Here is a 25,297-nt window from a genome sequence, read left to right as displayed (position 1 = left end):
CGGGGAGGGGTGTAGGGGCCGGAGGGGGTCACAGAGACGGGGAGGGGTGTAGGGGCCGGAGGGTGTCACAGAGATGGGGAGGGGTGTAGGGGAGGGAGGGGGGGTGTCACAGATGGGGAGGGGTGTAGGGGAGGGAGGGAGGGGGTCACAGAGACGGGGAGGGGTGTAGGGAGGGAGGGGGTCACAGAGACGGGGAGGGGTGTAGGGGAGGGGTGTACAGTCGGACTGTAAGACTCTTGCTACACCTTTACTGATCTTTCCTCCGCCATCCCGGTACCGAAGAAAAGCAAGGTAACGAGCCTCAATGACTACTGACCAGTGGCTCTGACATCCACCATCATGAAGTGCTTTGAGAGGTTGGTCATGGCACCCATCAACTCCAGCCTCCCAGATAACCTGGACCCACTGCAATTCGCCTATCACCAAAACAGGTCTACAGCGGATGCCATCTCCCTGGCCCTACGCTCAGCTCTGGAGCATCTGGACAGTAAAGACACCTATGTTAGACTATTGTTTATTGACTACAGCTCTGCCTTCAATACTATAATTCCAAGCAAATTGGTCACCAAACTCCAAGACCTGGGACTCAACACCTCCCTCTAACTGGATCCTTGACTTTCTGACCAACAGACCGCAATCAGTGAGGATAGGCAACAATACCTCCAGCATGATTATTTTCAACAACTGGTGCCCCACAAGGCTGCGTCCTCAGCCCTCTACTCCCTATACACTCACAACTGTGTGGCCAGATTCTGCTCTAACTCCATCTACAAGTTTGCAGATGATACCACCGTACTGGGTCGTATCTCAAATAACGATGAGTATAGGAGGGAGATAGAGAGCTTAGTGGCATGGTGTCATGACAACAACCTTTCCCTCAATGTCAGTAAAACTAAATACTGGTCATTGACTCCAGGAAAGGGGGCAGTGCACATGCACCTGTCTACATCAACGGTGCTCAGGTCGAGAGGGTTGAGAGCTTCAGGTTCCTAGGAGTGAACATCACCAATAGCCTGTCCTGGTCCAACCCACATAGACACCACGACCAACAAAGCTCATCAGCACCTCTACTTCCTCAGGAGGCCAAAGAGATTCGGCATGTCCCCCTCGACCCTCACCAATTCTTATCGATGCACCATTGAAAGCATCCTATCCGGATGCATCCCGGCTTGCTACGGCAACTGCTCTGCCCAGGACGCAAGAAACTGCAGAGAGTTGTGGACACAGCCCAGCGCGTCACAGAAACCAGCCTCCCCTCCACGAACTCCGTCTGCACTTCTCACTGCCTCGGTGAAGCAGCCAACATAATCAAAGACCCCACCCACCCCGGGCATTCTCTCTTCTCCCCCCTCCCATCGGGCAGAAGATACAAAAGCCTGAAAGCACGTCCCACCAGGCTCAAGGACAGCTTCTATCCTGCTGTTATAAGACTATCGAATGGTCCGCTCGTACGATCAGATGGACTCTTGACCTCACAATCTACCTGGTCGCATCCCCCGTACCTTATTGTCTGCCTGCACTGCACTTTCTCTGTAAACTGGGACACTTTATTCTGCATTCTGTGTACTACCTCAATGCAACTGCGTAATGAATTGACAATCGGTGTGCAAGACAAGCTTTCATTGTGACAATGATAAGCCACTCCTGGTCTGCTGCTGTTCCGCAGTCCCTCAGCAACGGGGTTGTGGTGAGTGTTGCAAGTTCCCTCAGGTTGTTTCCCCACGTCCGGCCCTCCACAGGACTGGCAACACTAAAAAGAATTAGTTCTTCCGTGGGTGGGCTCAGTGAGCGCCGGCCTGCTGTGTGTGTGAGTCCGCTGTTCACAGTGTGCGGCTGGTGTCCATGGGCCCGCGCAATGTACGCCTGTATGGTGCTCCTGTTACAGGCAGCGGTCAGCACTGGTGAGTGACAGTGTCCACCAACTCCCCACCCCAACACCCGGTTCTCCCGACCCCCCCCCCCCGCTTCCCTACACCGCTCTCCACTACTCCACTCCCCCTCTCAATCTATTTCCTTTCTTTCTCTCCTTCCCGATCTCTCCCCCTTCCCATCTCTCTCTCCCCTCTCCCTTCCCGTCTCCCCCCATCTCTCCCCCCATCTCTCCCCCCATCTCTCCCCCCATCTCTCCTCTCCCACTCTCTCCCCCATCTCTCCCCATCTCTCTCCCCCTATCTCTCTCCCCCTATCTCTCTCCCCCATCTCTCTCCCCATCTCTCTCCCCCATCTCTCTCCCCCATCTCTCTCCCCCATCTCTCTCCCCCCATCTCTCTCCCCCATCTCTCTCCCCCATCTCTCTCCCCATCTCTCTCCCCATCTCTCTCCCCCCATCTCTCTCCCCCATCTCTCTCCCCCCATCTCTCTCCCCCCATCTCTCTCCCCCATCTCTCAGGTTAACAAATACGACATTGTGGCAATCACTGAGTCATGGCTTTATGACGGATGTGATTGGGAGCTGAATGTCCAGAGGTACACAGTGTATAGGAAGGATAGGCAGGTAGGCAGAGGGGGAGGTGTGGCCATGATGGTTAGTAGTGATATAAAATCAATAGAAAGGAAGGACATTGGGTCAGAAGAGGCGGAATCCTTATGGGTGGAGCTAAGCAATAGCAAGGGTAAAAGGACAATAGTCGCAGTTATATATAGGCGCCCTAATAGCAGTCAGGAAGTGGACCATAAGTTGCAGTTTGAGATAGAAACAGTGTGCCAGAGTGACAATGTGAAGATAATTATGGGGGATTTTAACATGAAGGTGGACTGGGAAATCCAGCAAGGCAGTAGATCTCTGGAGAGTGAGTTTGTGGAATGTCTATGGGACGGTTTTTTGGAGCAACTTGTTGATGAGCCCACCAGGGGATCGGCTGTTTTGGATTGGGTGCTGTGTAACAAGCCGGAGGTTGATTAGGGAACTAAAGGTAAAGGAACCACTGGAACCAGTGATCACAATATGATTGAGTTCAGTTTCAAATTTGAGAAGGAGAAGCTGATAGCTGGTGAGTCGATATTCCAGTGGAACAAAGGAAATTACAGTGTATGAGAGAGGAGCTGGCCCAAATTGATTGGAAGAGTAAGCTAGCTGGAGGGGCGGCGGAGCAGAAATGGAAGGAATTTCTACAAGAAATAAGGAAAATGCAGGATAGATATATTCCAAGAAAAAAGGTTTTGAATGGAAAAAAGATACAAATGTGGATAACGAGAGAGGTTAAGGCTAAAATAAGAGCAAAAGGGAGGGCGTACAAGGAAGCAAGAATTAGTGGGAAAACAGAAGACTGGGAAACTTTTAAAAAACTTGCAGAAAGAAACTAAGAAGGTCATTAGGAAAGAAAAGATGAATTATGAAAGGAAGTTGGCAGATAACATTCAAAAGGATACGAAGAGTTTAAATATATAAGGAGTAAAAGAGAGACATGGGTTGATATAGGACCAATCGATAACGGTGCGGGAGAGATTATAATGGATGATAAAGAGATGGCAGAGGAACTAAATTGAGTATTTTGCATCGGTCTTCACTGTGGAGGACATCAGCAATGCGCCGGTTAGTCAGGGGTCTCACGGAATGGAACTGAGTTCAGTTAAGATTACTAGAGAGAAGGTGCGAGGAAAACTAAATGGGCTAAAGACTGATAAGTCTCCCAGAACCGGATGAGGTGCATCCCCGGGTTCTGAAGGAGGTGGCTTTAGAGATAGCGGAGGCATTGGTGATAATTTTCCGGGAATCGATAGACTCCGGCATGGTTCCGGAGAACTGGAGGGTCGCAAATGTAGTTCCGCTGTATCAGAAAGGTGGGAGGTAGCATAAAGGAAATTACAGACCTATTAGTCTGACGTCGATGGTGGGAAAGTTATTGGAATCGATCCTCAAGGATGGGGTTATGGAATACCTAGAGGTGCAAGGCAAGATAGGTCCTAGCCAACATGGTTTTGTGAAGGGAAGATCCTGCCTGACCAACCTATTGGAGTTTTTGAGGAAATCACAGGTAGGGTGGATTAGGGAGAAGCTGTAGATGTTGTGTATTTAGACTTCCAAAGGCCTTCGACAAGGTGCCACACAAGAGACTGATTAATAAGATGAGAGGTCATGCGAATTACAGGTAGGATAACAGAATGGGTGGAGCATTGGCTGTTGGCAGGAAGCAAAGGATGGGAATAAAAGGATCTTGTTCTGGTTGGTTACCGGTTACTAGTGGTGTTCCGCAGGGGTCGGTTGTTGGGGCCGCTTCTTTTTTACCCTGTACATTAACGATTTGGATGACGGAGTAAATGGTTTTGTGGCTAAGTTTGCGGATGACACCAGAGTAGGTGGAGGAGTAGGAGTATTGAGGAGACAGGAAGGTTGCAGAGAGACCTAGATAGTTTAGGAGAATGGGCAAGGAAATGGCAGATGAGGTTCAATGTTGAGAAATGTGCAGTTGTACACTTTGGAAACAGAAATAAATGGGCAGGTTATTATCTAGAAGGAGAGAAAATTCGAAGTACAGAAGTACAAAGGGACTTGGGGTACTCGTGCAGGATACCCTAAAGGTTACCACCAGGTCAGATCAGCGGTAAGGAAAGCGAATGCTATGTTGCATTCATTTCGAGAGGTATAACATAAAAGTAAGGAAGTGTTGATGAGGCTCTACGGGGCACTAGTGAGGCCTCATTTGGAATACTGTGTACAGTTTTGGGCCCCATATCTTAGGAAAGATGTGCTGATGTTGGAGAGGGTTCAGAGGAGATTTACGAGGATGATTCCCAGAATGAAAGGGCTTACGTATGATGAGCGTTGGTCGGCTCTTAGACTGTACTCACTGGAGTACAGAAGAATGAGAGGGGACCTCATAGAAACATCTAAAATGTTGAAAGGACTGGACAGAGTAGATGTGGCCAAGCTGTTTCCCTTGGTGGGTGAGTCCAGGACTAGAGGGCACAGTCTTAGAATTAGAGGGTACAGTTTTAAAACAGAGATGAGGAGGGTGGTGAATTTATAGAATTCCTGACCACGTACAGCAGTGAGGCCCGATCATTGGAGGCATTTAAGGAGGAGATTGATAGGTATCTAATAGTAGGGGTATCAAGGGATATGGGGATAAGGCCGGAAATTGGGGTTAGAATAGTTCCCCCCCCCATTTCTCATTTCTTTTTCTTTTTTCCCTTTTCCTTGGAGCAGACTCGATGGGCCGAATTGCCTGCTTCTGCTCTCATTGTCTTGTGATCTTGTGATCTCTCCCCTCCATCTCTCTCCCCTCCATCTCTCTCCCCTCCATCTCTCTCCCCACCTCTCCCTCCCCCTCTCCCCCTCTCTCCCCCTCTCCCCACCTCTCCCTCTCCCCATCTCTCCCGCTCTCTCCCTCTCCCCCTCCCCTCTCTCCCTCTCCCCTCCCCCTCTCTCCCTCTCTCCCCTCCCCCTCTCCCCATCTCTCCCCTCCCCCTCTCTCCCCATCTCCCCCTCCCTCCCCATCTCTCCCCTCTCCCCCCTCTCTCCCTCTCACCCCTCCCCATCTCCCCCTCTCCCCCTCTCGCCCTCTCCCTCTCTCCCCATCTCCCCCTCCCTCCCCATCTCTCTCCCTCACCCCATCTCCCCCCATCTCTCCCTCACCCCCTCTCTCCTTCTCTCCCCATCTCCCTCTCTCCCTCTCCCCCTTTCCCCCTCCCCCTCTCTCCCCCTCTCCCCCTCCCTCTCCATCTCTCCCTCACCCCATCTCCCCCATCTCTCCCTCACCCCCTCTCTCCCCCTCTCCCCCTCTCCCCTCTCCCCCTCTCCCCCCTCTCTCCCTCTCTCCCCCTCTCCCCCCATCTCTCCCTCACCCCATCTCTCCCTCTCTCTCCTCATCTCTCTCTCGCCACATTCCCAGTCGGCAGATCAGATCCCCAACAACTCTGCCCTTTACCCTACCCCCCACTCCCCCCTCCCCACGCATCTCTAACCCCATCTGTGAACAAAACCCGCTCCCGGATGTGACACTAACCCCTGATCCGGCACAGACTGCCTTTGCTGGGAAACAGTTCCCGATCCCTCCCTCCCTCTGCCCTGTTCCAAACTTCACTCCCGGAACTAGGGCCGGAATTCCCAGACTCCCCTTCCTGGGCTCAGACACCCTGAGCGATGGGAACCCTCTCCCTCCTCCTGGATATCCAGAGGTCCGCCAACCTTTGGAATTCCCGGAGGGCCGATGATGGGCTGTGGGGAGGGAGGGAGATGGTGCGGGGGGGTGGGGTGGGGGGGAGGTGGTGGTGGGCACTGCACTCAGACCAAGCAGTCTACAGGGTCTACTTGCCCAGGAGCAGAGAGAGTTTAACCACCTCTCCCTCCTCATTGCCCCTCCCTCCTCACCTCTCTCCTCACCTCCTCTCCCCTCCCTCGCTCCTCCCCTCCCTCCACACCCTCCTCATCAGGAGGGAGTCACCCTGCACACACACTAACCCGGTCGTGTTCTGACCCCCCCTCCCTCCCCCTCCTCCCTCACCGCCCTCTCTGTCCCCCTCCGACTCCCTCCCCCTCACCGCCCCTCCCCCAACACGGGACACACACTAACAACCGTGTTCTGTTCTCCCTCCCCACCGCCCCCCCCAGCACTGACCTGTCACAGGGTCCCGGGACGGCTGAGGCAGATTGACGCCAGCAACGGGCAGGTGTACGGGGTGGGCACCAACCGGAGGGGCTACACCTGGCTGGAGGGGCGCTGGGTGACCCTCCCCGGGATCCTGGCCCACGTGTCGGTGGGGCCCACCGGGGTCTGGGCTGTCGGCCCTCAGCAGGAGCTCTACCGCATGGTGGAGGGGAGGTGGGCCATGCTGGCAGGTAGGAGGGGGAGGGGAGGGGCGAGGCGAGGGAGGGGAGGGGAGGGGAGGGGCTAGGGAGGGGAGGTGGGCCATGCTGGCAGGTAGGAGGGGGAGGGGAGGGTGAGGGGCGAGGGAGGGGAGGTGGGCCATGCTGGCAGGTGTGGGGGGGCAAGGGAGGGGAGGGCGAGGGGCGAAGGAGGGAGGGGAGGTGGAGGGGAGGTGGGACATGCTGGCAGGTAGAGGAGCGGGGGGGGCAAGGGAGGGGGCGAGGGGAGGGCGGTGGGCGAGGGAGGGGTGAGGGGAGGGCAAGGGGAGGTGTGCCATGCTGGCAGGTAGGGAGGGGGCAAGGGAGGGGAGGGGAAGGGAGGGGCGAGGGGCCATGCTGGAAGGTAGGGAGGGGAGGGGTGAGGGTGAAGGGGCAGTGAGGAGGGAGGGGTGGTTAAACCCTCTCTGCTCCTGGGCAAGTAGATTCTGTAGTCTGTTTGCTCTGAATGCGGTGACCTCTCGCTCTCTTTCCCCCCCGTCCCCCTCCCCCTCCCTCCCCCACTCCCTCCCCCTTTCCTCTACCCCCAACCCCATCACCCCACCCCTCTGCCTCTCTCCAATCCCCCCTCCCCCCCAATCCCCCCATTCCCACCCCAACACCCCCCCCATTCCACCCTCCTCCCCCCTCACCTCCCCCAACACCCCCCCCCCCCCAGGGCTCCTGTCCCAGATCGACGCGGGCGGGCACCAGATCGTGGTGGGGGTGGGACAGGTCCCCGCCATGCCTTCTGCTCCAACCGGCAGGCCGCCGTCTCCGCCCGGGACTTCTCGAGCCCGGCCTACTCCCGGGTCCCCGGCCGGCTGATCTACTACTCCTGTGGGCCGATATCCTGCTGGGGGGTGGACCCCTCGGGGAGGGTGATGGTCCGGCTGGGCGTCCAGCCCCAGTGCTGTGTGGGGCGCAGCTGGCGCCGACTCCCGTCTCGCATGGCGATGCTGGAGGTGGCATCGGACGGGACGGTCTATGCCGTGAACCGCTCGGGACTCCTTTTCCGCAGGTAATCCGTGCCCGCCTCCCATCCCAAATAGAAAGGGTAAACGAGGGGCAAGGGTGGACCACTGGAAATTGATACTGGGGAGGCAGTAATGGGGAACAAAGAAATGGCGGATGAACTGAATAAGTATTTTGTGTCAGTCTTCACTGTGGAAGACACCAGCAACATGCCAGAAATTCGAGAGGGTCAGGGGGCAGAAGTGAGTGTGGTCGCTATTACTGAGGAGAAGGTGCTTGGGAAGCTGAAAGGTCTGAAGGTGGATAAGTCACCTGGACCAGATGGTCTACACCCCAGGGCTCTGAAGGAGGTCGCTGAAGAGATTGTGGAGGCATTAGTGGTGACCTTTCAAGAATCACTGGAGTCAGGAATGGTTCCAGAGGACTGGAAAATTGCAAATGTCACTCCACTCATTAAGGGAGGGAGGCAAAGAACAGGATATTACAGGCCGGTTAGCCTGACCTCAGTGGTTGGTAAGATGTTAGGGTCCATTATTAGATGAGGTTTCGGGGTACTTGGAAGCTCGTGATAAAATAGGCTGAAGTCAGCATGGTTTCCTTAACAGGAGATCTTGCCTGACAAATCTGTTGGAATTCTGTGAGGAAGCAACAGGCAAGATAGACACGGGAGTCGGTGGATGTTGTTTACTTGGGTTTTCAGAAGGCCTTTGACAAGGTGCCGCACGAGGCTGCTAAACAAGATAGGAGCCTGTGGTATTACAGTAGAGGTACCAGCATGGGTAGATGGGCTGACTGGCAGGAGGCAAAGAGTGGGAATAAAGGGGCCTTTTCTGGTTGGCTGCGGTGACTGGTGGTGTTTCGCAGGGGTCGGTGTTGGGTCCGCTACTTTTCACGTTATATGTTAATGATCTGGATGATGGAATTAATGGCTTTGTGGCCAAGTTTGTGGATGATACCAAGATAGGCAGAGGGGCAGGTAGTACTGAGGAAGCAGGGAATCTGCAGAAGGACGTGGACAGGTTGGGAGAATGGACAAAGAAGTGGCAGATAGAAGCGTAGGGAAGTGTACGGTCGTGCACTCTGGTAGAAGGAATAAAGGCGCAGACTATTTTCTAAACTGGGAGACAATTCAGAAATCAGAGGTACAAAGGGACTTGGGAGTCCTAGTGCGGGATTCCCCAAAGGTTAACTTGCAGGTGGAGTCAGTCGTAAGGAAGGCAAACGCAATGTCAGCGTTCATTTCAAGAGGACTAGAACGTAAATGCAAGGATGTAATGCTGAGGCTTTATACGGCGTTGGTCAGACCACATTTGGAGTATTGTGAGCAGTCTTGGGCCCCGTATCTAAGGAAGGATGGGCTGTTGCTGGGGAGGGTCCAGAGGAGGTTTGTGAGAACGATCCCGGGGATGAAAGGGTTAACATACAAGGAGTGTTTGACGTCTCTGGGCCTGTCCTCGATGGAGTTCAGAAGCATGAGGGGGGGATCTCATTGAAACCCCCGGGATACTGAAAGGCCTGGATAGAGCGGATGTGGAGAGGATGTTCTCCTCAGTGGGAGAGTCCAGGATCCGAGGGCACAGAACAAAGGGACGTCCCTTTAGAACTGGGATGAAGAGGAATTTCTTCAGCCGGAGGGCGGTGAATCTGTGGGATTCGTTGCCACAGAGCCTGTGGAGGCCAGGTCATTGGGTGTGTTTAAGGCAGAGATTGATGGGGTCTGGATCGGTGAGGGGGTGAAGGGTCACGGGGAGAAGGTGGGAGAATGGGGTTGGGGGAAAAGTAAGTCAGCCATGATCAAATGGGGCAGCAGACTTGATGGGCCAAATGGCCTCATTCTACTCCTGTGTCTTATGGACTCGGCCCGGACACGTTCACCTGGCCCAGGACCTGCTGGGAGTGCCCCTGCTGGGAGTGCCCGGAGGTGGATCTCTCCTTCACAACCTCGGCGGTTGTAGGAGGCCACTCCACCCCTCCTTCCTCCTCTCCCCCTCTCCAACCCCCATTCCAGACGACCACGGTGGATTCATGGAGTCCACACAGCACAGTCAGGCCCTTCAGCCCACCATGTCTGTGCTGAACACGATGCCGAAATAAACTAAACCCCTTCTGCCTGCACACGGTCCGTCTCCCTCCACTCCCTGCACATCCACGTGTCTGTCTAACAGCCTCTTAAACCCCTCGACCGTATCTGCCTCCACCCCCACCCCTGGCAGCACAGTCCAGGCACCTACCGCTCTCTGTGTAAAAAACTTGCCCCACACATCTCCTCTGAACTTTCCCCCCTCACCCTAAATGCACGCCCTCTGGTATTGGACATCTCCGCTCTGGGGAAAAGATCCCGGCTGTCTACTCTATCTGTGCCTTTCGTAATCTCATAAACCTCTACCAGGTCTCCCCTCAGCCTCCGCCGCTCCAGAGAAAACAACCCAAGTTTGTCCGACCTCTCCTTATAGCTCATGGCCTCTAATCCAGGCAGCATCCTGGTGAACCTCTCCCGCACCCTCTCCAAAGCCCCCACACCCTTCCTGTAACGGGGCGACCAGAACTGCACACAATACTCCATGTGCGGCCTGAATGGTCGGAGAGGAGGGGGCGAGGGGTTGGTCTGATCACTGGCTCCTCTGTCACTCCTGCAGGCTCGGCATCTCTCGCTTTAACCCAGTGGGGTCCCACTGGAAGAAGGTGGACATCGTGGGGAGAAGGTTCCGGCATGTGACGGCCGACCTGGGGGCTATCTGGCTGGTTGAGAGAAACGGCAATGTTGTGCATTGTAGCTGATGGTTTTACCGTCTGAGGGAGCGCGCGAGGGAGCCCCCCCACCGCCCCACTCTGACCTCTCCGGCTTGGATTCTCCAATAAATTGCCGCCAACTCGCCTCCTCTGTCATGGTCTTTGAATCCAGGGAAGGGTCAATGAGGGAGTGGGTGAGGGACGGAAGGAGGGGAGAAGCGGAGGAGGGGAGAGGTTGGGATTGGTGGGGGGGGGGAAGATCAAAGAGGCCGTAGGGAGTCACAGAGGTAGGGAGGGGTGTAGTGGGGGTCACAGAGGTAGGGGGTGTAGGGGCCAGAGGGGGTCACAGAGACGGGGAGGGGTGTAGGGGAGGGAGGGGGTCACGGAGACGGGGAGGGGTGTAGGGGAGGGAAGGGGTCACGGAGACGGGGAGGGGTGTAGGGGAGGGAAGGGGTCATGGAGACGGGGAGGGGTGTAAGGGAGGGGGGGTCACGGAGACGGGTGTAGGGGGGGTCACAGAGACGGGGAGGGGTGTAGGGGAGGGAGGGGGTCAGAGATGGGGAGGGGGGTGGGGGTGGGAGGGGGTCACAGAGACGGGGAGGAGGGTCAGTATCAGTGATGAGTCTGGTCTGAGTTAGTCGCTGCTTTATTGGTGAATTGAATACACTGGGACGTCCGACCTACAGCGAGACCAGTCGGAACATCCAGAATCAGTTTCGATCCCGTCGGTCATTCCCTTGCCCCGGGACACGGACTCCAGCCACGGGACTCAATGTGCGAAGCCCACGGCTGGACTGGTGGGAGGCCATTCTGCCCATCGAGGGCGCACTGTTCCTTTGGGTGAACTCCCCAAACCCTGCCGGTCTCTGGGGTTCCTCCCGTTCCTGGATTTTGGGAAGAGCCAGACTGTTCTCCCCTCTGCACTGGGCGCTGCGACCCACGTCTCGGCCTTGCCTTCCTGCCGGAGGAGGTGACGGCTCCCGTGGTCGCTCGGCCGATCCGAGCAGGGGTTGGGGAAGGGCAAGGGGTGAGGGAGGGAGACATGAATGGGGAGGAGTGGGGAAGTTGTCCCCTGGGGGTGGTGGGGGGGTCCTCACTGCTCAGCGTCACATCGCCCCACCTGTGGGATCTTGCTGTGCTGCCCACAGTTGGACCGTGAGGCGTCTGTAGGACCTCCGGAGAGGGGAGGGGCAGTCGCTGCGAGATTGCGAAGGAGGGGGAGGGGAGGGGGAGTGGAGGGGAGGAGGGAGAGATGGGAGGGAGAGAGGGACGGAGGGGGAATTAAAGGGGGGATGGAGGTACGGAGAGAGGGATGGAGTGAAGGATGAGGGAGGGACGGAGAGAGGGAGGGAAGGAGGGAGAGAGGGAAGGAGGGAGTAAGGTTCGGAGGGATGGAGGGTGAGGGATGGTGAGCAAGGGAGGAAGTGAGGGAGGGATGGAGGGATGGACGGAGTGAGGGACAGAGTGAGGGAGGGATGGATGGAGTGAGGGGTGGACGGAGTGAGGGATGGAGGGAGGGAGGGATGGAGGGAGTGATGGAGGGAGGGAGGGACGGAGTGAGGGGTGAATGGAGGGACAGAGGGAGGGAGTGATGGAGGGAGAGAGGGACGGAGGGAGGGATGGAGTGAGGGGTGGACGGAGTGAGGGATGGAGGGAGGGAGGGATGGAGGGAGTGAGGGGTGAATGGAGTGAGGGACGGAGGGATTGATGGAGGGAGAGAGAGACGGAGTGAGGGTCGGAGGGAGGCAGACCCCGGGACCACCTACCACAGGGTCGAGTAGGTGGTGGAGGTGTCGGAGGTGCCCGAGGACCCCCTCTTGCCGCGGGACACCTGCCTGGTCCTCCGGCTGACCCCGGGGCAGCCCAGCCGCCCCAGCAGCCCCGCCATCTCCCGGCGGAAGCGGACCCCCACGAAGGCGTAGAGCAGCGGGTTGAGGCAGGAGTGCAGCAGCCCCAGGCTCTGGGTGACGCTGCGGCCGATGTCCAGCCCGTTGGCCAGGCTGCAGCTGGGGCGGATGGCGCCCAGCCACTCCAGCGTGTCGGCCAGCAGCAGGGCGTTGTAGGGCGCCCAGCAGCCCAGGAAGACCGCCACCACCACCACCACCACCCTCAGGGTCTTTTGCCGCTCGAATCTCTGCACCCGGCACAATGACCGGAAGATGCGGCTGTAGCAGTAGACCATGACAGCCAGGGGCAGGGCAAAGCCCACCAGCTGGTGGGCCAGGCGCAGCGCCAGCTTCCAGCCCCCGGACCCCTGCGTCGGGAAGATGTAGGTGCAGACCGTCCCATTGAGGTAGCCGGAGGTGAACTCCCCGCGGAAGACCAGATCCACGCCGGCCAGTAGGGTGCAGAAGAGCCAGACAGCGGCGCAGGTGGCGTGGACATAGACCGGCCGGCGCCTCCTGTACATGTGCACGGCGTGGACGATGGCCAGGTAGCGGTCGAAGCTAATGCAGACCAGCAGGAGGATGCCACTGTAGAGGTTCAGGGCGAAGACGGCGCCCACCACCTTGCAGAGGGCGATCCCGGCGTGCCAGCCGGACACCGCCTCGGCCGACCAGAAGGGCAGGGTCAGCGCCAGCAGCAGGTCCGAGGCGGCCAGGTGCAGGAGGAAGGTGTCGGTGGCCGTCCGTCCCCTGGAGCGGCCGATCACCGCCATCACCATCCCGTTGCCGGCCACGCCCAGCAGCAGCACCAGGGAGTACAGGACGGGTACGAAGACCCGTAGGAAGCTCTGCACCACCACCGGCCGGCAGGGCTGGGCGTTGGCGAGGACGGTCAGGTCGTCGTATTCTCCCGAGTAGTAGTCTTCCCAGGAGGGGTTGTTGGTGTAACTCTGGGGGGAGAGAAGGGAGGGGGAGTCAGGCTGCTGTGTGTATGAAGGGCAGTGCTCCCTCCTCTCCTCCTGTCCCTCAGCGCGGCGCTCCCTCCTCACCGCCCCTCCATCAGTGCTCCCTCCTCACCGCCCCTCCCTCAGCGCTCCCTCCTCACCGCCTGTCCCTCAGCGCAGCGCTCCCTCCTCACCGCCCCTCCCTCCTCACTGCCCCTTTGCTTCTAACATTTATAAAGTTTTCAGGATTCCCTTTGATCCCACCTTTCCCGGAACATATCATGCCCCACATTTAGTCTCCTAACATTTTAATTAAGTTCTCTCCAAAATTCCCGAGAAACCGCAACGGACTGATCTGATCCCAGTTCCTCAACCCTGACCTACGCTCGCAGCTTCTCCCCGACCACAACTTCAACCTGACACGCGGTGCTGGAGGGACCCAGCGGGTCCAGCAATGTGTGTGTGGAGTGAGACGGGGTCCCTCTTCCCTCCACGGATGCTGCCCGACCAGCTGAGGGCTCCAGCCTTTCGTGTGTTGCTCCAGATTCCAGCATCTGCAGTCTCCCGGGTCTTCAAGTTCCTCTGTTAACCAACGTTCCCTGATCTTACCACCTTTGTCTCTTACCCCCATGGGTAAATGTGCTACCTCACTTTCAGTCACCTCCAATTTAGCAAATGTTGCCTTCTTGGAGAGTAGCCAATGTTGTTCCTTTGTTCAAGAGGGGAAGAACGATGATCCAGGGAAGTGTAGACCGGTGAGTCTCACCTCAGTGGCAGGGAAACTACTGGAGAGGGTTCTCAGGGACAGGATTTACTTGTATTTGGAAAACCATGGACTAATTGTGTTCAGTATTGTGTTCAGTTCTGGTCGCCTCATTATAGGAAGGATGTGGAAGCTTTAGAGAGGGTGCAGAGGAGATTTACCAGGATGCTGCCTGGATTGGAGAGCATGTCTTATGAGGATAGGTTGAGCGAGCTCGGGCTTTTCTCTTTGGAGAGGAGGAGGATGAGAGGTGACTTGATAGAGGTGTACAAGATGATAAGAGGCATAGATCGAGTGGACAGTCAGAGACTTTTTCCCAGGGTAACAACGGCTAACACGAGGGGACATAATTTTAAGGTGATTGGAGGAAGGTATAAGGGGGATGTCAGGGGTAAGTTTTTTACACAGAGAGTGGTGGGTGTGTGGAACGCACTGCCAGCAGAGGTTGTGGGGGCAGATACGTTAGTGACATTTAAGAGACTCTTAGATAGATCCATGAATGATAGAGAAATAGAGGGCTATGTGGGAGGGAAGGGTTAGATAGATCTTAGAGCAGGATAAAATGTCAGCACAACATTGTGGGCCGAAGGGCCTGTACTGTGCTGTAGTGTCCTATGTTCTAATTAGTGACAGTCAGCATGGCTTTGTGCGGGGCAGGTCAGGTCTTACAAACTTGATTGAGTTTTTCGGGGAGGTGACGAGGGTGATTGACGAGGGCAGAGCCGTGGATGTTGTCTACTTTGACTTTAGCAAGGTGTTTGACAAGGTCCCTCATGGGAGGATCACCCAGAAGATGAAGGTACATGGGATCCACAGGAACTTGGCCGTTTGGATTCGGAATTGGCTTGTCCGTAGAAGACAGAAGGTGATGGTCAATGGGACTTATTCTGGCTGGAGGTCTGTGATCAGTGGTGTTCCGCAGGGATGCGTACTGGGACCTCTGCTGTGTGTGATGTCTATAAATGACCTGGATGAAAATGTACTTGGGTGGGTTAGTAAGTTCGCAGGTGATGCAAAGATGGTTGGTGTTGTGGACAGTGCGGAGGCTGCCAAAGGATACAGCGGGATATAGATCGGTTGCAGATCTGGGCGGAGAAGTGGCAGATGGAGTTTAATCCGGGCAAGTGTGAGGTGTCGCACTTTGGGAGGTCAGATGTAAGGGGACAGGACACAGTTAATGGCAGGACCCTTCACAGTTGATGCACAGAGGGATCTTGGGGTCCACATCCACAGCTCCCTGAAAGTGGTCACTCAGGTCGACAGGGCAGTGAGGAAGGTGTACGGCGTGTTGGCCTTCATCAGTTGGGGCATCGAGTACAAGAGTCGGGAAGTCACGTTGCAGCTGTATAAAACTCTGGTCAGGCCGCACTTGGAGTATTGTGTGCAGTTCTGGTCGCCCCGTTACAGGAAGGGTGTGGGGGCTTTGGAGAGGGTGCAGGAGAGGTTCACCAGGACGCTGCCTGGATTAGAGGGCATGAGCTATAAGGAGAGGTCGGACAAACTTGGGTTGTTCTCTCTGGAGTGTCGGAGGCTGAGGGGAGACCTGATAGAGGTTTATCAGATTATGAGAGGCACAGATAGAGTAGACAGCTGGGATCTTTTCCCCAGGGATGAAATGCCTAATACCAGAGGACGTGCATTTAAGGTGAGGGGGGGAAAGTTCAAAGGAGATGTGCGGGGCAGGTTTTTACACAGAGAGCGGTGGGTGCCTGGAATGTGCTGCCAGGGGTGGGGGTGGAGGCAGATAAGATCGAGGGGTTTAAGAGGCTGTTAGACAGACACGTGGATGTGCAGGGAGTGGAGGGAGACGGACCGTGTGCGGGCAGAAGGGGTTTAGTTTAATTCAGCATCGTGTTCAGCACAGACATGGTGGGCCGAAGGGCCTGTTCCTGCTCTGGACTGTTCCATGTTCTCTGTATCTACTTGAAATCTACCTCCCTCCTCTTCTGGCCCTATCTCCAGGACACACCATATTTAGATGTGTGACCTGTTCTATCTGATCAGGGCAGGACTGTGCATCGAGTGGAGACTCACAGCAATGAATGTACAAGTGAAACCAGTCTCCAAGTACGGAGATACTGGTTTCTAACGAACTTCTTCCTTTGAGTGGTTTCTGTCCACGGGACAGAGGTTGCTTCATCAGAGGGGCTTCAAATGTCCCTGACATCAGCAGTGAACCCAAGGTCACATCTGCCTGCTCTCAAACCTTCTGGAGGTCTATGGGGACGAAAATTTCACACAAAACCTTCCCCGAGCCCTTCATCGGTCAGGGCACTGAGTACAGGAGCTGGGAGGTGATGTCGCAGTTGTGCAGGACGTCGGTGAGGTCGCACTTGGAGAACTGTGTTCAGTTCTGGTCGTCCTGCTGTAGGAAAGATGCCATGAAGCTGGAAAGAGCGCAGAGGGAGATTCACGAGGACGTTGCCGGGACTCGAGGGACTGAGTTACGGAGAGAGGTCGGGCAGGTTGGGACTTTATTCCTTGGAGCGTAGGGGTGACCTTATAGAGGCGTATAAAACCATGAGGGACATAGATAAGGAGATTGTTTAGGAAGTCTTTCCCACCCAGTCTACCTGTGTCCCCGGGGACCAATGGGATATACCACAGGTTACTGAGGGAAGGTGAGAGAGGAAATTGCTGGGGCCTTGACCAGTATCTTTGTGTCCTCTTTGACCTCTTAAATGGAGGAATAACTTTAACCACTCGCCAGTCCTCCGGGACCTCACACGGAGGACTGGCGAGTGGCTGAAGTTGTTCCTCTATTTAAGAAAAGAACAAGGGAAAATCCAGGGAACAATAGACTGATGAGTCTCATGTAGGTTGTAGGGAAATTGCTGGAGAAAATTCTCGGAGATAGGATATACAAGCATCTGGAATCCAACGGCTTGATTAGGGAAACCCAGCATGGTTTTGTGCAGGGCAAGTCATGACTTACTATCCTGGTAGAGTTTTTGACAGGGTGACAAGAGAGACTGATGAAGGCAGAGCTGTGGATGTCATCTATATAGACTTCAGTAAGGCACTTGACAAGGTCCCACATCATCGGTTAATCAAGAAAGTTGGGATGCATGGGGTCAGTGGAGAATTGGCTGTGTGGATCCAGAACTGGCTTGTCCACAGAGGGTGGTGGTTGAAGGGACATATTCGGGCTGGAGGCCTGTGAGTAGTGGTGTTCCGCAGGGATCTGTGCTGGGACCTCCGCTGTTTGTGATGTACGTAAGTGACCTGGATGAGTATATTGATGGGTGGGTTAGTAAATTTGCAGATGATACCAAGGTCGGTGGAGCTGTGAATAATGTAGAAGACTGGCGATGGATACAGCGTGATATAGATCAGCTGCAGATGTGGGCAGAGAAATGGCAGATGGGGCTTAACCCGGATAAATGTGAGGTGTTTCACCTTGGTAGGACTAATGTCAAGAGGCCGTGCACTCTGAAGGGCAAGACCCTTAACAGTGTTGAAGAGCAGAGAGACCTTGGGGTGCACGTCCATGGCTCATTGAAAGTGGCTACACAGGTAGACAGGGTGGTTAAGAAGGCTTATGGAATGCTTGCTTTCATTAATCGAGGTACTGAGTCTATACTATATTCTATAGGAGTCATAAAGCATTTCTACAGAACTCTGGTTAGGTATTCAGAGTATTGCGTGCAATCTGGTCACCTCACTATCGGAAAGATGTCGAGGCTTTAGGGAGGCTGCAGAGGAGGTTTACTAGGATGCTGCCTGGATTAGAGGGCATGTGCTATCAGGAGAGGCTGGACAAACTTGGGCTGTTTTCTCTGGAGCGACGGAGGCTGAGGGGTGATCTGTTGGAGGTGTATAAAATTATGAGGGGCATAGATAGGGTGGACAAGCAATATCTTTTTCCCCATTATTGAGCGATCCAATACCAGAGGGCATGCATTTAAGGTGAGAGGGGATAGGTTCAGAACAGATGTGAGGGGCACGTTTTTTACTGAGAGAGTGGTGGATGCCTGGAATGCGTTGCCCGATAGGGTGGTGGAGGCAAATTCTTTGGGGGCTTTTAAGAGGGGCTTGGATGGGCACGTGAATGAGAGGAAAATGGAGGGATGTGGGCATTCTGTAGGCAGGAGGGATTAGCTACGTCGGCACAACATTGTGGGCCGAAGGGCCTGTTCTGTGCTGTACTGTTCGATGTTCTAATTCAGCATGTCATCGAGACTCTGACAGACATCCAGTGGAGAGCATTCTGACTGGTTGCATCAGGGCCTGGTGTGGGATGTCCGACGCACGGAAACGCAAGGGGCTACAGGGAGCGGTGAGACTCAGCCAGTTCCACCACGGGTACAGCTCTCCCCACCATCAAGGAACATCTACAAGAGGCGACATCTCAGGAAGGGGCCATCCACCATCAGGGACCCCCACCATCCAGGCCGTGCCCTATTCTCCATGTTTCCCTCAGGCAGGAGGTACAGGAGCCTGAAGACCCCACACCTCAAGGTTCAACAACAGCTTCTTCCCACTGCCCTCAGGTTCCTGAACCCAATGGAAAACCCCAACACTGCCTCGGACTTCACTTCCCTCAACTTGCACTGCAGTTGCTCTGTTTAGCTTTGTTTATTCTGTCCTGCAAGTTCTGTATGGTTTATGTTAAAGTTTACATTAACTTCTGTCTGTGGTGTAATGTCCTGCTGCAGGAAGCCCACTCCCCTGGCATTTACACCCGGGGTGTGTATGCCCGTGACAGTAGACTTGTTGAGACAGGGTGAATGCGCACAGTCTTTTCCCCCAGGGTTGGGGAATCAAGAACCAGAGGGCACAGGTTTAAGGTGAGGGGGGAGATTTAATAGGGACCTGAGGGGCAACTTCTTCACCCAGAGGGTGGTCCATGTGTGGAACGAGCCACCAGAGGGAGTGGGTGAGGCAGGGACATTAACAACACTCGGACAGGTCCGTGGGTGGGAAAGGTTCAGAGGGATACGGGCCAAACGTGGGCAGATGGGACCGGCTAGGATGGGGATCTTGGTCGGCACGGACTGGTTGGGCCGAAGGGCCTGTCTCCGAACTGTGTGACTCCACGAGGGCCGTCTGCAGAGGCAGCCCCCTCCCCACCACCCCCCCCGAACCCTGTGCCTGTGGCTGCTGGTACAGACCAGTCAGACCCCCAGTGGGAGGACTGCGTGCGGTTGTGGGCCTCACACTGGGGGAAGGAGGTGACTGCACTGGGGAGGGCACGGGGGGGGGTTCCCCGGGACATCGCCTTGGGATGGACCGTTCTGGAGATGAGGAGAGGCCGGTTCTGTTCCCCCTGGAGCGGAGGGGGGCTGAGGTGGGGGCCTGGTAGAGGTCTACCCACGAATGTGTCCATCTCCCCCCCCCCCCCCACTCCTCACGCTGGGCTCCGAGGGACACCATCTCCGGAGCAAGCGCACAGTCTGCCGGGGGACCTCAGCGAGACAGTGCAGGGGAAGGGATCGCCTACGTTTGGGGTCAAGGCCCTGGTCCCGTTTCTCCCCACGGACGATGCCCGGCCCCCGAGGCCCTCCCGCAGATTGTGTGTTGCTCTGGATTTCAGCGTCTGCTGTCTCTGGTGTCTCAGGAGTGTGTGTGTGTGTGTGTGTGTGTGTGTGTGTGTGTGTGTGTGTGTGTGTGTGTGTGTGTGTGTGTGTGTGTGTGTGTGTGTGTGAGTGAGAGACCAGACAAACTCTCACACACAGACACACTAACACACACACACACGCAGACACACACACATACGAGCACAGACACACACATGCAGAAACACACACACAGACTCACACACACATTCACACACACACACACACACTCCCACAGACAGACAGACACTCACTCAGTCACTAACACACACACACACACCCTCTCCTCCCCCACGAACACCCCACAACGAGATGTGGTACGTCAGGGAGCCGGATGCAGCTGTTGTCGGTGCACTGGCCGACTGCCAGGGGTCAGAGGGAAGTGATCGTCAGTGGGGGGGAGGGGTGGCCACGTCAGTGGGCACCAGCTACGGGCCCCGTGGGTGGGGAACACCTTGTCACATCGGTGTGGGGCGGGGGGGGTGCGGGGAGGGGGGTTCTCAGTCTGGTCCTCCACGCCGTACACACTCACACTGTGGGCTGTGTGTGTGTTGTCTGTGTGTGTGGTGTGTGTGTGGTGTGTGTGTGTCTGTCTGTCTGTGTGCACGTCGGTGTGTTTGTGTGTGTGTGTGTGTATATGTGCTGATCACAGTGTTCCCCGATGGAGCACATGTGACCGTCAGTGGGACCCGTGTTCTTGCCATGTCAGCACTCAGGTCCCGCACTGTGGCTGAGGTGCGGGAGGCTCAGGGAAGGGGGGATCATCTGCGGGACTGTCCAACACTGTGGGGCAGCGGGAGCCAGACCCCACCCTGGGGGCACGAGCCACAATCCTGAGATGTTCCGGACACCGGGATTGGACGGTCAACATTCCCGTGTCGGAGAGTCACACGGCACGGAAACAGGTCCTTCGGCCCATCTTGTCCGTGCCGACCGTGTTGCCCAGCAAGCTGGTCCCATCTGCCCGCGTTCGGCCCTCTGAGCCCCTCCCCTCCATGGACGCCTCGATGGCCTTTAAACGTGCCGCCCCGGCCACTACCTCTGGCTGCTCGTTCCACATACGCACCACTCCCTGTGTGAAGCTGATGCCCCTGATGACCCTGTTAAATCTCTCGCCTCTGACCTTAAACCCCTGCCCTCTTGTCTTAAGCTGCCCCCCTCCCTGGGACAAAGACTGTGTGCTTTCACCCTGTTGATGCCCATTATACACCTCCATCGGCTCACCCCTCAATCTCCCACCTTCTAGGGGATAAAGTCCTGGTCTACACAACCTCTCCTTGTAACTCCAGGCTCCCCCCAAGTCCGGGAAACACCTTGGTCAATCCTGAGTTTGGGAAAGTACATTCTGGGGACAGCTCAACACTTCAACAGTTGTGAACGAGCTGCCTCTTGGAGCCAACTGGTCGGTTTTCAACACTGAATTTGTTAAAATTCCCTGTAAGTCCTGACACATTGAACCAACAGGTCGACACCCAAGTAAATTACTTTCCTTACCTGTGCCCACTGCTCCCCCGGGCTCCGCACTGTGTTGCCCATATCTCACTGTCCACAAGAGCTCGGCGAGTGTGTAACATCGATCGGACTCAGTCAACCAGCTCTGGGTGAGAAGCTCCTACTTCCTGAACATGGTTAATGACTCACTGGTTTGAGAATCCACCGGAGCCGGCACATCGGGCAAACCAGAAAAGGCGTGAGTGATCATTTATTCCGAGGTACAGTGTGATTTCTTTGAACTAGAAGATGAAATCAAATCTCGGAAATGCACATCAAGTAAACATGGAGAAAGGGTTGAGCATGGGGAGTGCGCGGTTCCTGAGTACACGGTCGAGTACGCGGTCCCCTGAGAGCGGCGTCGCAGGTAGACGGGGCGGTGAAGAAGGCATTCGGCACGCTGGCCTTCATCGGTCAGGGCACCGAGTACAGGAGTCGGGAGGTGATGTCGCAGTTGTACAGGACGTCGGTGAGGTCGCACTTGGAGAACTGTGTTCGGTTCTGGTCGCCCTGCTGTAGGAAAGATGCCATGGAGCTGGAGAGAGTGCTGAGGGAGATTTACGAGGATGTTGCCGGGACTCGAGGGACTGAGGTACGGAGAGAGGTCGGGCAGGTTGGGACATTATTCCTTGGAGTGTAGGAGGCTGAGGGGTGACCTTACAGAGGTGTATAAAACCATGAGGGGCATCGATAGGGTGAATGCGCACAGTCTTTCCCCAGGGTTGGGGAATCAAGAACCAGAGGGCACAGGTGTAAGGTGAGAGGGGAAAGAGGTTTAATAAGGACCAGGGAAACTCACACACACACACACACACACACACACACACACACACACACACACACACACACACACACACACACACACACACACACAGAGACACACACACACACACACACACACACACAGACACACACACACAAACACAGACACACACACAGATGCACACACACACACACACACACACACACACACACACAGACACACACACACACCCTCTCCTCCCCCACAAACACCCCACAATGAGACGTGGTGCGTCAGGGAGCCGGATGCAGCTGCTGTCGGTGCACTGGCCGACTGCCAGGGGTCAGAGGGAAGTGATCGTCAGTGGGGGGGAGGGGTGGCCACGTCAGTGGGCACCAGCTACGGGCCCCGTGGGTGGGGAACACCTTGTCCAATCAGTGTGGGGGGGGGGGGGCGGAGTGAGTCTCAGTCTGGTCCACCCCGCCGTACACACTCACACTGGGCTGTGTGTGTGTGTGTGTGTGTGTGTGTGTGTGTGTGTGTGTGTGTGTGTGTGAGTGTGTGTTTTTGTGTGTCTGTGAGTGAGTGTGTGCATATGTGTCTTCTCCCCAGGGATGAAATGTCCAATACCAGAGGACGTGCATTTAAGGTGAGAGGGGACAGTTGAAAGGAGATGTGTGGGGCAAGTGTTTAACACAGAGAGCAGTGGGTGCCTGGAATGTGCTGCCAGGGGTGGGGGTGGAGGCAGATACGATCGAGGGGTTTCTGTTAGACAGACACGTGGATGTGCAGGGAGTGGAGGGAGACGGACCGTGTGCAGGCAGAAAGGGTTTAGATTGGTTAGGGGTTTAATTATTTCAGCATAACATTGTGGGCCGAAGGGTCTGTTCCTGTGCTGGACTGTCCCTTGTTCCATGTTCTATGTTCCCTGCTCTACGTTCTATGTTCTGTGTCCTTCCTCACCCCTCACCGCCATCTCTGTGACTCCCTGGTCTGTTCACACCTCCCCACCCCTTCTGCTGGTGCTCATGTGGCAACAAATGTCCCAACACCTCCTCCCTCACCACCATCCAGGGACCTGAACTGCCCTTCCAGGTGAGGCAGAGATTCACGTCACCTCCTCCAACCTCGTCTGCTACATCTGGTGGTCCCCACGTGACATCCTCGACATCGGCGGGACCGAACGCAGACTGGGAAGACGTCTCGTAGAGCACCCGTGCGCTGTCCACCACGGACGTCCCGAGCTTCAACTCCCTTCCCCAGTCCCACACCAACCTGTCTGTCCTCGGCGTTCTCCACTGGCCAATACCAGAGGGACAACCGGACAACACCTCATATTCCCCTGGTTGGTCCACAGCCCAATGGGATGGGCACTGAATTCTCCAGTTCTCCACCCACCCTCCCCACCTGCCCATCGCCCACACACCACCCACGGGCTCTCCCCTCCCACATAACATGGAACAACCATGAGCACAGCACAGGAACGGGCCATTCGGCCCACAAACAAATGACGCCAATGAAGCCCAATCCCTTCTGCCCACACATGGTCCGCCTCCCTCCACTCCCTGCACATCCGACAGCCTCAAACCCCTCGATCGTATCTGCCTCCACCCCCGCCCCTGGCAGCACATTCCAGGCACCCACCGCTCTCTGTGTAAAACACTTGCCCCGCACACCTCCTCTGAACCTTCCCCCTCTCTGCTTAACTGTATTGGACATTTGACCCTGGGGAAAAGGTCCCGGCTGTCTGCTCTATCTGTGCCTCTCGTAATCTCATAAACCTCTATCAGGTCTCCCCTCAGCCTCCGCCGCTCCACAGAAAACAACCCAAGTTTGTCCCACCTCTCCTTATAGCTCATGCCCTCTAATCCAGGCAGCGTCCTGGTGAACCTCTCCCGCACCCTCTCCAAAGCCCCCACACCCTTCCTGTAACGGGGCGACCAGAACTGCACACAATACTCCAAGTGCGGCCTGACCAGAGTTTTATACAGCTGCAACGTGACTTCCCGACTCTTGTACTCAGTGTCCTGACCGATGAAGGCCAGCGCGCTGTACGCCTTCCTCACCGCCCCCACCACCCCCACCAGCCTTATCTCCTTTCCACGTATCAGGTTATCAGGTTCCAGCATCTTTTGGTTCTGGTTCTCACCTTCCGGTTTCTGTCACAATCTCCACCCTCCCTCCCCCTCCCCCAGCCTGGTTCTGTCTGTCCAATCATCTCTCTCCTCACCTGGTTCCACTGATCACCCACAGGCCCCTTCCCCCCACCCCTTTACACCGGCTGTCCCCCCTCCGCACTCTGAGTCCTGGTGCAGGGTGGTGCCTGGGGTCGTCGATCATCCCCCACCTCCAGGTGCCACTCGTTCGTTGAAAGCGACGTCACAGGTAGACGGGGCGGTGAAGAAGGTGTTCGGCACGCTGGCCTTCATCGGTCAGGGCACCGAGTACAGGAGTCGGGGCGTCCCGTTACAGCTGTACAAGGTGTCAGTGAGGCTGCACTTGGAGTACTGCGTGTGGTTCTGGTCGTCCTGTTACAGGAAAGATGTGGTTAAACCGGAAAGAGCGCAGAGGAGATTTACGAGGATGTTGCCAGGACTCGAGGGCCTGAGTTATAGGGAGAGGTTGGCCAGGCTGGGTCTTTATTCCTTGGAACGTAAGAGAATGAGGGGCGACCTTATAGAAGTGTTTAAAGCTATGAGAGGCAGAGAGGTGGACGGTAACAGTCTTTTCCCCAGGGTAGGGGAGTCCAAAACTAGGGGGCACAGGTTTAGGGTGAGAGGAGAAGTTTTAAAAGGGACCCGAGGAGCAACTTTTTCACGCAGAGGGTGGTCCGTACTTGGAACGAGCTGCCAGAGGAAGTGGGTGAGGCAGGTACAGCAGGGTCATTTAAGCAGCGCTTGGACAGGTACATGGAGGGGCAGGGCCTGGAGGGGTATGGGCCGAACGCAGGAAATTGGGACGAGCTGGGTGGGCCCCGGGGTCGGCAGGGACTGGTTGGGCTGAAGGGCCTGTGTCTGTGCGGTGTTGCTCTGTGACTGTGACCGGCTGAGTTTGGCTCTTTAGCTCCACCACAGAACAATTCATCAGCAGACCCCTCGGGGATTCTGTCGGCCTGGCAGTGCAGCAGGCTCCCAGTCCCGCAGACCCGGGTTCGATCCCCACCTCCGCCTCCATCCGTCTGTCGGTGCGGAGTATGCACGCTCCTCCCCTGCGGGGTTCCCCTCCCGGGGGGCTTCAGTATGGATGAATCCTGCTCCCCCCTCCTCTGTCGCAGAGGGTTGTAGACTCAGCCGGCTCCATCACGGGCACAACCCTCCCCGCCATCGAGGACATCTCCAAGAGGCGGCGCCTCAAGAAGGCGGCATCCGTCACTGAGGACCCTCACCACCCAGGACATGCCTTCTTCTCGTTACTGCCATCGGGGAGG

General features: G+C 56.1%; 2 protein-coding genes across 2 annotated transcripts; one reads left to right on the top strand and one right to left on the bottom strand.

Moving 5' to 3' along the window:
* The first annotated feature begins 1,759 nt into the window (after window positions 1–1,759).
* On the top strand, window positions 1,760–10,631 carry LOC127587155 (fish-egg lectin-like). Its single transcript, XM_052045349.1, has 4 exons — window positions 1,760–1,901; window positions 6,551–6,778; window positions 7,460–7,802; window positions 10,393–10,631. The coding sequence occupies exons 1-4, from the start codon at window positions 1,856–1,858 to the stop codon at window positions 10,532–10,534; spliced, it is 759 nt and encodes a 252-aa protein (XP_051901309.1). The 5' UTR covers window positions 1,760–1,855; the 3' UTR covers window positions 10,535–10,631.
* A 485-nt stretch (window positions 10,632–11,116) lies between these two features.
* LOC127587244 (C-X-C chemokine receptor type 3-like) lies at window positions 11,117–24,311 on the bottom strand. The gene is made up of 3 exons (XM_052045516.1): window positions 24,218–24,311; window positions 21,132–21,370; window positions 11,117–13,322 (listed from the first exon to the last, which is right to left on the bottom strand). The coding sequence occupies exons 2-3, from the start codon at window positions 21,171–21,173 to the stop codon at window positions 12,249–12,251; spliced, it is 1,116 nt and encodes a 371-aa protein (XP_051901476.1). The 5' UTR covers window positions 21,174–21,370; window positions 24,218–24,311; the 3' UTR covers window positions 11,117–12,248.
* Window positions 24,312–25,297: the final 986 nt, after the last annotated feature.

This window comes from Pristis pectinata, chromosome 39 (genome assembly GCF_009764475.1).
Source record: "Pristis pectinata isolate sPriPec2 chromosome 39, sPriPec2.1.pri, whole genome shotgun sequence".
Classification (NCBI taxonomy): domain Eukaryota; kingdom Metazoa; phylum Chordata; class Chondrichthyes; order Rhinopristiformes; family Pristidae; genus Pristis; species Pristis pectinata.
The sequence above is the reverse complement of the archived record's forward strand: the minus strand, read 5'-3'. Positions and strand labels throughout refer to the sequence as shown.